Source organism: Coptis chinensis, chromosome 3 (genome assembly GCF_015680905.1).
Source record: "Coptis chinensis isolate HL-2020 chromosome 3, ASM1568090v1, whole genome shotgun sequence".
NCBI classification, from domain to species: Eukaryota; Viridiplantae; Streptophyta; class Magnoliopsida; order Ranunculales; family Ranunculaceae; genus Coptis; species Coptis chinensis.
Genome location: NC_141458.1, coordinates 119388473 through 119402302, shown reverse-complemented (window position 1 = coordinate 119402302; position 13830 = coordinate 119388473). Strand labels below are relative to the sequence as shown.

Sequence of the window (13830 nt, the reverse complement as noted above, 5' to 3'; positions counted from 1 at the left end):
TAACAATTTGGAGGGCCAAATTCGACCGGGTTTATCTAAATTCAATGCAAGTTCCTTTCTAGGCAATCTTTGGCCTTTGTGGGAAATCGTTGAGTGTGGAATGTAAAGTAGTCCCACCAACGGCACCACGAGAATCAACACGCTTACGAGCAGGCACCTCCATCGTTAAAAGATGAAGCGAGTGTAACAACTGCAATTGTGACCTTGGGTTTAGTGATTTTTACTCTAGCCGTGGCAACAATTATATTATTGTGGTTAAGAGAAGAAGGGAATTTGATGTGCTTGGGGGCGACAGTTTCCATGAGCCAATAGAGTTGCACATGCCACCACCAACTTCAACCAACAAGGAAGTTGAGTCGGCCACAATTTCCAACAGAGGTATAACATCCAGTCGAAAAGGGTCACATAGTGGTAAAGGGGCTGGGGTTGGGGCTGGAGATCTCATCGTGGTAAATGAGGAGAGAGGTCTTTTTGGCCTGCCAGATTTGATGAAGGTTGCAGCTGAGGTGTTGGGGAATGGCAGTTTAGGATCGGCGTATAAAGCAGTGATGACAAATGGAGTAGCTGTGGTGGTGAAGAGAATGAGGGACATGAATAAACTTGGTAAAGACGGATTTGATATGGAGCTCAGATGGCTCGGGGGACTACACCATCGGAACATCTTGACACCATTGGCTTACCATTACCGAAAAGAGGAGAAACTGGTGGTCAATGAAATTAGGAGTCACCATAAGGAGCAGATTGGTCAAAGATTTGAGTGTTATCCCATGTCTCCAAGTTTGTTGCACAACAAAGGCTATGTAGGCAATTTTGACAAGGAGAACCTGTGAGTAGTTTTTGATTTTAATGATCATACATGCATGTGAACTGTATTATGTCTATTGTGTGATTTTGTAAGATTTTTCTTGAGGGTGTTAGTTGAGGGAAAGGGTGTGGCTGGATTTAGTTGGAGATTAGTGTGGTAAATGGACTTTCTTCTGTTGTGTCTCTTGATGAATATACCAACTGCTCCTATGGTTGTAATTAGCGGTGTTCAACAACTTGCCTATCTTAAGATTAAACCTGATTTCAAATGTTAAATTACAATTGTAATAATTTGTTGTGTTTCTCTGCAGGGGATATGAATTGAGGACAAATGTTGGTGGTTGTAATAGACTTCTTTGTTGGAAAAAAAACTAAACACAACAACAATGGAAAGGTAGGTTAATCAGATATACTCTTTCTGAATTCAAAGTTTCATTAAGAAGAAAAATACATGTGTGCAATCATGATTTGATCGTCTTTTTGTTTGTAGGTTAAGCCTGGCACCCCTATTAGATTACACAAGAAAATACACTTTTCCTGTGTTTGGACAGTGTGGGAAGCCAAAAAGATGGATAATAAATTGAAACGATGAGAAGGGCGTAAATCCCGTAAATCAATTGTCAGATATTCTTCTTTTTACTATATAGTTATTTTTTCGTTAGCGTAAATGAGGCAGTGTTTGCGTTAGGTCAAATGCAAGATGCGGAAGCGGTTCCTGCTTTAGAAAAGGTTCTTCAGGATCTTTCTTTACACCCCATTGTCCACCATGATAAAAAGACAGTAGTGCTTATCGTTGAGGAAGGGTCAATTCATGGTCATTTCAAACAACCTGAGAGTGGTTATGTATAATTTTGGTTCATTTTAGCAATTATTCATGTTCATCATACATATTTAAAGAACCTCCAATTTGCAAGAAAATATTAACTTACCTAATTGTGTTTGCTTTTTGGGTGATGTTTCATGGTGGTACCTTGCTTACAATAGGATGATTGGACCTTCTCGAAATAAAGAATTTAGCATGGTTGATGCAGTTCTGAAGTTGCTATAAAGTTAGCAGCCAAACAAACTTTGGAATTCCCTATTACTGAGGCAAGTACTTCCTGTAGCCCATTCCTTATGCATCTCCTTGCTCTTTTCATTTGTGACTTATTATGTTGATCTCTTAGACCTCTCACTGCCATCTTAATTTGAGTCATATAATATCAGCGGGCTATGTATCTTATCATTTTAAGTAATTTTTTTAGATCTAAAATGTGGAGATTTAGTTGAAATTATATTGTGCTTAATAGTAGAGAACTATATACCTGTTTGGTTGAGGACTTGATCGAGGGTTTAAATTTAAATTGATTGAAATATGATATAAATGGTTGGAGGGTTTAAATTTAGCTTCAAAATTACAGATTTCTTGGTTATTTAGAAAGGTCGGTACAGATGACGATAAAGGATTTTAGTGCTACTTGGCCAATGTTCAATATAAACTAAAGGATAGTGAAAAAACTATTCGAGAAGGATTTGATTGGCGGAATTGGTAAGCCAAATATGTTCCTTCCAATTCTTAAAAAAGTATGACCTTAAGAGAAATGTCATAAATTACCAAATACATGTGGTCAAGACGATGGGATTTGGTCTCTAAGGGCCAAAATGCTAAGATGTCTCTACCTAGAACCATATCAATTTGTTGATTGGTAATAATTGATAAGTAACAATCAACAAAAAGGTCTTAAGGAATCTGTATTGATAACTAAGACATCCCAGCTAGGCTCATACCTCTTAGCCCACTATGTGTCATGTTCCTTAGCAAGGCAGTAAGGTAAACAATAAAGTCCCAGTTATGATTGTTTCAACATATTGGAGCTCCACTTAAAGACACTGCCTTGGGATTTCAATCCTTGAAACATAGCACTTGTAGAAGCCCAATAAAGGAGAAATGTCTTGACATCTTGGCTGCTATTTCTAAGCATGCACTGTTTATTTGAACTTTCTTTTCTTTCAGAGTTTATTTTATATTTTTTGCCTTTTGTCTCATGATAAATGTGTAAGTGGACCTTCATATATTGAGCAGAGACAACGAAAGAGTTCATTGCAAAGTTGGATCTTAAAACTGGCCAGAAAGTTCTTGGTGGTGGTTGCGGCATTGGTGGAGGAGACTTTTACATGCCTGACAACTTTGGTGTTATGGTTTCTTTCAATCTTGAACGTGCCATTGGATGCAAATGCTTTGTTGAATTTAATGTTACTAAATGTATGCAAATACTTCGTTGAAGTTGATGTTGCTGACTGTATGAAAAAGACATACCCACATACAAATGTGTTAATATTTGTACCAAAGTTTTTTTCTTAATCTTTTGTAGAAGCAGCCCATACAAAGCACTTTATGCTTTATATGTTATGTTTACTTTCTTCTTGGAGGAGGTTACTTACAAGAATGTTCACATAGAAGTAAACAAAGCAGCAGATCATCTAGGAAGTTTGGGTGTTCACAACGATGATGGATTCGTAGTATATGGCCCATATCTTGGTTGTAGTTTACTGCCTACAGAGTAAACTAATGTAAGACTGTAATTAAGAGGAAGAATATATGACATTTCACAGAGTATCATTTATGGGTCTGCCCAAGGTTGCAATAAGTTGCATTTAGTTGCGTCAAATTGTAATCAAGTTCGCATTGATTTCATCACTCTTGGCTAATCTATATTCCAAATCGTTGCACATATAAATTTAATTACAAATTAAATTAACATCAATCAACTTCATAGTAGATCATTTTAATTACATTTCATGGTTCCATGATTTAGTCGAAGTAGTCAAGTAGCTTGAAGTTTTTGGCAATGTAAACCATATGTAGGTATGCAACGCTGGTCTTAAGAAAATTGGTCATAAAGAAAGTGATTGGCAAGATGGTGGTATTGCCTATGGTTGTTGATGTGTTATTTGATTTTAAAACTTTGAAAGGGTTCTATTGGAAAGTGATGACATGCTATTGCTCCCGCAATCCAAGACAACATGCTTCCCTATTTTTAGTTAAACCCTGAATATATGCCAACGACGTACCATTAATATAGGTTTATTTACTCATGTATGTAATCCATTATTCTTTTTGTTGGTGTTTATTTGCATGTCAAGTGAGGACGAGATATTTTATTTTTTAATCAGAATTTTTTCATCTATACAAATATTGTGTGTGTATAGTATTTTGATTGCAATCTCTTAAAAAAAAATAGAAAAACATAAACCCTTCAAACAAAGTATGTAGTGAATTATTAGCTATCAATATACATATATTATTTATTAGGTTTTAAGAAAAATCTCCCGCGGCAGGTAAATGGTTCAATAAAACACCCTTCAAAACGAACCAACCCATGAAACCACCCCTGTTTTTGAGAAAAACATGATAAAGACAAAAAAATACCCCTATAATGTCTTCTTCTTTCCTCTCTTTTCAATTTTCAACATAAGAATTCCAGTTTTTGTGTTTGGCAGAGAAATCACTTCAAAATAACACAAAATGCAAAAGTATTAACATCATTCATTTCATGACAAAAATAAATTACAAAAAGTGGTATTTGTCTCATGAAAGTTGTAGATCCGGTTTTATGAGGACGATTTTGGGATCGAAAACCATTTGAAGATGATATCATTTGAAAAAACTTGTTCAAGTCGTGATTTCGAAATGCAAAAATTCATATATCAAAAAGATAAAATAGACTTTCAAAAAAACACTTTGTAAAACAAAATTTAATAGAAAAACAGTATGTAAAAATAAATTTGCATAGTGAAATTTATATGCAAAAACAAAATTACATAGTGATTGGATTTGCATGGAAAAATCACTATGTAAAAATAAATTTGCATACTCAAATTTGTACGCAAAAACAATTTTACATAGTGGCGGGAGCCAATTTGTTCAGAATAGATGAAGAAGAAAAATAGAAAAATCAATATGTAAAAATAAATTTTCATAGAAAATCACTACGTAAAAATAAAATTGCATAGTGAAATTTCTATGCAAAAACATATTTACATGTTGATGGGATTTGCAAAGAAACATCATTATGTAAAAAAAAATTTGCATACTAAAATTTGTATACAAAAAACAATTTACATAGTGATGGAAAATGTTCAAAATAGATCGAAGAAGGAGAAGAAGAAGAATAAATAAAACAAAACTAACAAGGGAATAAGTGATTATTTCATTTATTCATCATGAAACTTTGTTTCTTCATTGTTTGAACCTCGATTTCTTCATTGTCGAACCCGATTTCTTCATCGTTCGACCCGATTTCCTCATTATCGAACCTTATTTTAATTTCCAAGTTGAATCGTGTTATGGAAGTTGAATCAATGTTTGAATCATGTTATTGAAGTTGAATAAGTGTTTTTCCTTTGAAATAGCGATGAATATGTGATGTTTATCTAAAAGGGTAAAAAAGGAAGCAACAAAATTTGGGAAAATAAAAACAAGTGATTTTTTCTCAACCCAAAAAAAACGGGAGGTTATTTGATGAGATATTATAAAACAGGGAGGTTAAGAGGTATGTGCCGATGGGAGGGTGTTTTTATACAACCATAATAGAACGAGGGGGCTGAGGCCCATTTCTTGATTATTTATTTAAGTGGACTTTAAGCTTTTGAGTCATTAGCTATCTATGTAACAAGTCGGGCCATAGGGCGGGCCAAATGGCTAGTACAGAATAGAGTGTATATTGTTTGTACCACGTGGTTTAAGAAATAAAATACGAGACTGTGTTAAAATTTCTCACTCGGAATAACGCCGCAGTTAGAAAAAAAATTAACAGAAAAACGCAAAATAAAAGAAGTTCCATAGGCCTGAAAACACAAGTAGCCCGGCCGGTGACTGGTTTGGCAATACTCTCTGAAAGCAGGAAGGAATGGCGAAGAAGAAAATTGGATGGTATTGGGTGTGGGTAACAACGTCGTTATTATTCAGACTCTTTCTCATATATTTCCCTAAAGATCTCAACTTTACTTCTCGCCCAGAAGTTTCCACGCCTCTCACTAGTCTCCGTCGCTGTAATCTTCTCTCACACTCTCTCACTCAACAATATTAATGTTCCTTACACTTCTGATTATATATATTTTTTCTTTCTTTCTTGTGCAGTGGCTGAAGGTTATTGGTTGAAACAGTCTTCGCTTTCACCTTACGCAGGTTTGCTTCTTTGATTTAATCAAGTGCATACTGTTTCTTTTATTTTACTTGTCAGTAAATTTGGGTGATGGGTTGTTTTGTATTTTCTTTTGTGCAGGATCAATGTACCATGCTTCTCCTTTGCTACTGAGTATTTTAGGGCCATTGACTGTTATAAGGTAAATAATAGTGGGGGTTAATGTGTTGAAGAAGATTTCATTGAGTTGTAGGATAATGTTATTGTTTATGTTTGTGCAATGTGCTATTAAGTGTGTAATATTTATAACGCGTTTTTTGCTTTTTCGTTTGGGTCGTTTGGGGTGATGCAGACTTGAAGGACAACCTAGTCATCTTTTCTGCAGGTACGAATGAATTCCTGAGCTTTATATTGTCTTTGATATTGCCTCGCACATTTTTATTTACATTGTATAATTTGTTGAAAAACATTATTTACTTAATTGAACCTAAGTGGCTAAGTTACTATTGCTGTATTGCTTTTGGGTCAGTTTTGGAAATTTTAACCAGTGTTTGAGCTATCACCTCTAGTCCTCTACTTTTTCTAGGGTCTGATTGTACTTCACACACACCCATACGCAATGCACATGTTTATATCTCCAATGTCCAATACGATCGTTTTGGGGTGGGAACTGAAAGTTTAGAGAAAACAAATGTGTGTCCTATAGTGCTAAAGTCTGTGTCTTATAGACGAGATGGCGTTAACTTGTGTTATGTTAAAGACAATAACATATCCAATATGTGGGACTTTTAAGCAACTCTAGCGCACTACATGTTTGCATATTTTGGGCTAGTGTGGGTAGATCATTTTCCTATATGGTCAACCCTTAAGTGAAGGGTTCATGGCAAACTTTATATCATAATACGATGACCTTTATACACAAAGATATCATATATACTCTTTTAGTAGGTTATTCTGGTTATGAGATCATATCAATAGAAGATTATGAGGTTCTTCTTCACATGATCCATATTTTGTTGCATCATTTTTGAATTTGTTTTGAGTTTTAACTGACCCCTTTAGGAGCTGTTTTATATTTATATTTGAGAAGAAATTTGTTTTACTCCTTTTAATCACAGTTTTTTTTAGCTATGCTGTTAATATCAATACCCTTTGTACACAGTTTGTTGTTTGTGGTTGCAGATTTTTTCACTGCAGTGCTTATCAGGGCAACTGGCCAGAAGCTTCAAGATGCATATAGTCAGAGCTTGAAATCAGTAAACCTTGTTAAACTTGTGGAGCATTCTGGTAAGCCTGACTTTCTACTATAGGATTGTTTCCCAATTGTCACCTTCTCTTTTTGATAGTGAGAACTTCTATACCCTATTCCCTTAAATCCCCTTATTTGCCGGTGAATGGGGAAATCAAACTCAAGTACAATAACTGTAATTTGAATCTTTACGTACAATAAGTACAGGTCATGGTTTTTTTTTTTGCTCGGTAAAAGTTAAATTGTATTAATCAAAGAAAACGTAGGTCGAGATAACCGACCATTACAACGGAAATATAAAAACAACCCAAAAATAAACCAACCACTCTACTCAAGACTCTCTATACATAATATTTTCCCATCTAGCTACAAATTGTTCAAAATGAATGTTTCTTAGGTCCACAAAAATTTTACTCCAATAACAAAGGAGCCCTTTGATATCAAGTATGACTTTCTGGATCACCATAGTTTTGCCCTCAAACATACGTCTATTCCGTTCCAACCAAATACCCCACATAATTGCAAAATGTAGCATGTTCCATATTCTCTGCCTCCTGTGTACCACTGAGTAAGGAGATCCACCACTCGACTAGGACTGACCCAAACCATACCAAACTCTCAATGAAAGCAAGACCAAATTGTCCATGAAAAAGGACAATGCAAAAGCACATGATTAACTGATTCCTCAACCATCGAGCATAAGGGACAAAAATCTAGAGTTTGACCCCTAAGGACAATGCAAAAGCACATGATTAACAGGTCATGTTTTTCCATAGTTGTATTGATCATTTAGCTGGTTTAGTCTCTTCTAGATTCAGGTTAGCCATCTATTTAAATGAAGAATAAGATAAAAAAAAAAAAAAAAAAAGAACTAGAAACTTGACATCGTTGGCATGCTACATTAACATTGTTTTTATGAGTTTGCTTAGCTACATATTAACGGAATATATCAGAAAACTATTGAAAACAATACATTTACTCTTACTGCAATATTACAAGGAGACATGTTAATATTTTTTCAACTATTGGTAATACCTCCCCAGTTTTTCTTCGTTCCATGTTTTATCATAGGTCATCATCCTGCTACATTTTGTAGTCAAACTTGAAAGAGTTTAACTGTTATATGACTCTGTTGCTTTTTTCTTTTCTTGGTTGTGCTTCTAGAGCAATTTACTTGTTGAGTAATTACTGCCAGATTTTAATACCTTTTTGATACTAATTTTGGAAAGTATTGCCATTTACTCATTTATAATCAACAAACTGATAAATGACGCTTGTTACATCATTTTCAGGCATTCTCCCTGCTGGGGACGTAGCTTCTCTTATATACTTGTGGAATCCGCTCACAATAGTCTCATGTGTTGGTTTGTCGACATCCCCTGTTGAAAATCTTATGGTTGTTCTGACCCTATATGGAGCATGTTCAGGTAAAAAGCTAGAAAACCTGCTCAAGTTAGTTATGTTACTGTATTGTTTTGTTTTGTATCTGTTATCTTGGAGGGCCTGTTTATATTAAGCAAGTACTTCCCCCTCCCCCTCCCCCCTCCCCTGGTGGGTCTCCTCCCTCTTTTGCTTTCGAATCTGCCAATTTGTACCTTGGTGGCTAGTTTTGGTGTCTTGAGGCAGTGCACACTGTGAAATTCACTCTTCATACCCACTTAAGTAAAAATTGTTACAGTGGTTAACTCACTCTAAGCGTAAGATGTGGCATGTGGACCTACAAAAGCTTCTCGAGTCAGGTGTGAAAAATAAGAACTTAAATTAACATATGTAATTGATGTGAATATGTGATCATAAATGCATACCTTGTAAAAAAATAGGTTTATGTCTGAGATGACTGGTCTGTGTTCAGAGTTAATGTTCTTAGAGCCATGCACATTGTCCTCTGTCTTAATTAGGCACAAATTTGAATAAAATCGTATGTATGAACTCAAGGATCCTTGGTACCTTTGCACCAGAAGAATTTCCACTGTATGAGATGCATCCAGCATTTCAGAACATGCTAATGGTTTACTGTTGCGGAACAAGATTAGCTCATGTGCCAGTAATCAATTGGTAACCCCTCTTTCTTATATGTAATTTTGGTAAAGTCAAATTTTTGCTTACACAGTGACGTTGTAGGCTAGGTTGAGAGGACCTAGAAGACAAAGAACGAAAACTTTAAGTAAATTATTTCTACGGAGATAAGCGACACAATGTAATTATATCATCCAGTTTAGTGTACGAGCACTGTTATTATTATTATTATTGAAGAAGTTAAAATGTTGTCTCTTAAGTTATGCAATCAGAGATAGTTACACATGGTCTTTAGTCACAATTGTGGTATATTCTAAGATATTAGCTCTTGTAGCCATCACACATGTTAATGAGGTGAAGATGCCCAGCTTTGTAAAACTGGTAACAAACTGGTTAAGACCTTTATGAAAGTTTTGTTCATGATGACTTTGTATTTCTCACAAACTGCCAATCGTTTTTTGAAAATGCCATCCTTGTCAACAGGTTTAGCTCCTTTGGCAGCTTTTGGATGGGTCACTGCAAGTCACTTGTCTCTTTATCCTTCTGTCCTATTGATACCTGTAAGTATTCTTTTGTTTTGTTGTTTGCATGTCAATTTGGTTGTATAACATCTGACAGAGAAAAGCCCGCTTTAATGTTCATATAATTTTTCCCTTTCTTAGTTTACCCTCTTGTTTTCCGGTTTGGGGTTTCCAGGTGATTCTTTTGTTAGGATATGGTCCAGATGCTCCATCAAGGAAATTGTTTCTGCAAAAAGGTTCCAGGACAAATGGAAATAAACCACCTCTTGCTGGTCGCTCTTTTTCGTGGAGACCGGTCATATATTTCTTGTTGTGGGCAGCTATCTGGGCTGTCTATGTGTTATTTCTATGCAGCATCTCCCTTAAACAGTATGGTGGCCTGTCGGAAATGTTTAAAAGGTTAGTTAATGACTTAATACTTCATTACTATTAAGTGCTAGCTACTTAGCTTCATTTCGGTCTTGGCATTTTATAGTTGAGCACAAGGATTTCATACGGAAAGGAGAATGAAGAGATAAGAAAGTGATGTAAGGTCCTTTGCAAGCATTTTCATGTGTGTATTAAATTGTTAAGGAAGGTTTAGAGCATAGAATGAAAAAAAAAGGATCTATCAAGGTAAAATAAAATAAAAAAATGGCGGACATGCACATATTCAATATGGTATGATTGACCATCTGACTGTGGCTTGTTCGTCTATATTCTAAAGCTAAGAGCAATTCTTGGAAAACATAAATAGTAATTTGGTGAATTGTTGGTTTAAATCTCATATATTCATCAATCTAAAAGATGAATTTTAATAAAGAAACTCAGACAAAAGCACCACTTTTGCTACATTCTTTTGTTAGTAGGGATATACGATGAAAGATATTTGCTGTTTGGATATGGTCACATACCACCCTAGACCACATCCTGAATTGTCATTCACCAATTTGAGGTCATGTGAAGTTAAAACGTTTGACACCTGTAAGTTCTGTAAGGATTAAAACGAGCTGCATTGGTGGAAGGGATGAGAATCATGATTCTTGATTTGATCTTTCATTTTTTCTACTTGGTACAAACTTCAAGACAAATGTGCATATTGTTATCAAATTAATTATCATTTAGAATATCGTGTTTGCATTAGTAACGAGTGTTCTAGATTCTGGTACTAGTAAGTATAAGAAATTCCTCCTGTTCTTTTTCTACGTACTATCATATCTATCTGCCATTCGTTCCTTCTATCCTTCAGTTTTCTTTTAGTCACTTTTTTTGGTGGATCTGATTGACCGGCTTCTTTAATTTATGTAATCGGTTTAGTATTACCTGGATTTCATATTCCATGGGAATCAAATGATGGATCAACTATTATGTTTTTATTGGCATGCTTTCATCTTGCTAGTTATGGTTAGTGATTAGTCCTTTGTTTATCCAAAAAAGGATTAGTCCCTTAGTGATAGCTTTATAAGTTCCTTTCCTCTTACAGAACACATGGTTTTATTCTTACCGTTGAAGATCTTTCACCGAATATTGGCGTCCTATGGTGAGCTGCAAATCCAACCAGTTGTATATTTTCTTTTTCTTATTTTACTTTTTCTCTGTTAAAGTATCGATTGGCTGCTATTTCGACTCTTGCTAACTGTGGTAATTGAACAGGTACTTCTTTGCTGAAGTTTTTGAGTTTTTCAGAGAGTTCTTTCTGATTGTTTTCCATGTGAATATTTTGTTCATGATATTGCCATTGGCCATACGCTTGAACCACCGGCCTTGCTTTCTTGCTTTTGTGTACATCGCCATCTCTTCAATGCTTAAATCTTATCCTTCAGTAAGTTTCTCACATTTATCGCAGAATAAAATATAACATGCTAAAGATTAATTCTAAAAGAGACTCATCTCTCTTACCAGACTAGTGTATAGATGTATATCTGATACAATTTGTTTGCCATACTTGCATAAATATCCTCTTGTCTTAATGTTGGGAAAATCAGGTTTCCTTTCTATATGTTATTTTTATTTTTATATATTTTTCATAATAATTTTTATTATTGTTTGCTCTGTTCATGTTTCTCTTTCAACACTTACATTTTTCTAATTTGAACACTTTATGTATTAGCAAATAGGAACTGCAAACACAACTTAGCGCTCTTTACAATCCACTTTAATATTTAACCCTAAATGTTTGGTGCTGCACTTTTTAGAGAACCTGCACAAGACATTGGAGATGGCATAATTTTGAATTTGCTAGCATCACTTGGATAAAATTGGCTTTTATCTTCTTTCCTTACTTTTTCTATTCAATCTTGCTTAGGTTGGTGATCCTGCTCTTTACTTGGCTCTACTCGGTTGGTTTGTTACTGAACTAGCAGGTAAACTTTTAAAGTGGGAAGCTGTACTTTCTGTTGCCTTTTGATGAAGATACGTGGATAACATCTGTGAACATCTCTTTACAATGGCATGCAGAGATGAAGTTCTCTTTCTTCCTCTTCTGTGGATATGTTGGAGTCACTCTGCTTAGCCCTGTGATGCACAACCTATGGATTTGGAGGGTACTCTCTCTCTCTCTCTCGGACACACAGAGACGAGCACACACAGTCGCACACACCTACACTGATATTGTCTCTCTTTCACACACCCGCACTCTCACACACAGTCACACAATATATGTTCACATATACTAGTGAATTACAAATTGTCCCCACATACAATCTTTGCTTTGTAAATTTTTTGCAGGGTACGGGGAATGCAAACTTCTACTTTGCGACGGCAATTGGTTATGCTTGTTTGCAGGTAAAAATATAAGTTACAACCTTTGGAATAGATACTTATGTGTAAATTTAAGCTTAGAATTATGACATAAGACTAGAGAAAGTTTACTCAACAATCAGGAAGTGATAGTTGACAGTTTTTTCCGCTTTCCCAAATATCTTAAAGAGCTCCAAAATCCCCACCTACATTATTACGTGCATGATCATCAAATGTCTTGTGCATTATTTCATGTGTTTTATTTTTGAAGTTTGTAGTTTGAGAAACTATTTCCTCAGCGTATTAATCATTTACATTTAGGCATTTTTTGTAAATAGCGTCTGATGTGTTAATGATACACCATTGCATTTTAATGAAGAATGCAAGAAGTGGGTATATGTTCGAGAATAGGATTGGTGAAATACCCCCTGCTTGACCTATCCAATATTCATCCCAATTAGGGAATACAGTCAGTAACAGCTTAGTTCATGACTAGATTTTCTAGTTGTGAAAAATTGTCAAGTGAAAGTGGGAATCCACCTGTAATTGACCAATATTAGTTACCCCCAACTATTCAAACTTAAGGTATTTGAACAGAGATGTCGAGCTGTTGGTACAAGGGAATCATACACTTACACTGTACACACAGAAAAAATGTAGATTAATATTAGTATTGAATGTGCAGGAAGGATTTAGCACAAAAGATAAAAGAGTTCTTTATAAATCCTCCAGAAGAGTGTAGGATGTCATCGATATCTACATATGATGGTTGTAATGTTAACACCTGCTGTGGTTCTGCAGATAATTCTGGTGGTTGAGAGTGTGAGTGCCATGCTGCAACACGACAGGATGATAAGAAAACAATACAATGCAGAATCTTAATCTTCATAATTGGAAAGTTTTTGTTGTGCCCCGCCCTGCATTCTGCTTCTTTTGAATACATACACCTGCAACGTCAAAGATTTTAGAGAGTAGTTGCCGATCGTCCAAATCAGCCCCTTTTTCTTGCATGGTTTGGTATGCTACTGGGGACCAGATATCTTTGTACCAACTGTTGGAGTGGGCTCGAGATAATTTTATGTAGAAATAGTGTTCACTCGTTCTGAAATGTACCGAGTTAGGTGTTTGTTGTATCATAGAACGGAAATTAGCATTTCTTCAATTCTTTACCACTGAAGCATTCAGATTTGGTTGGAGTCGATCATGAGGATGCACTTGTTATCTAAAGGAGATTACACCAATTAGTCGAGTTAATTAAACATTATCAAAAATGTTCTTCAGTCTGTAACAATCAATTGTGAAAATATATTTTGTTTGGACATTGGGACATTGGGTTGCCCGCAAAATTCCATATCTACTTGTTGTGTTTTGTTTTACCAATTTGACAACATAAACAATT

General features: G+C 35.3%; 1 protein-coding gene across 1 annotated transcript; it reads left to right on the top strand.

The window, feature by feature from the left end:
* Positions 1 to 5552: 5552 nt before the first annotated feature.
* On the top strand, positions 5553 to 13777 carry LOC147513693 (GPI transamidase subunit PIG-U). The gene is made up of 14 exons (XM_086596871.1): positions 5553 to 5835; positions 5924 to 5971; positions 6069 to 6129; positions 6280 to 6312; positions 7090 to 7214; positions 8469 to 8603; positions 9676 to 9752; positions 9889 to 10112; positions 11176 to 11232; positions 11346 to 11514; positions 11998 to 12055; positions 12150 to 12235; positions 12420 to 12476; positions 13233 to 13777. Exons 1-14 carry the CDS (start codon positions 5694 to 5696, stop codon positions 13311 to 13313), a joined length of 1353 nt encoding a protein of 450 aa, XP_086452997.1. The 5' UTR covers positions 5553 to 5693; the 3' UTR covers positions 13314 to 13777.
* The last annotated feature ends 53 nt before the right edge of the window (positions 13778 to 13830 follow it).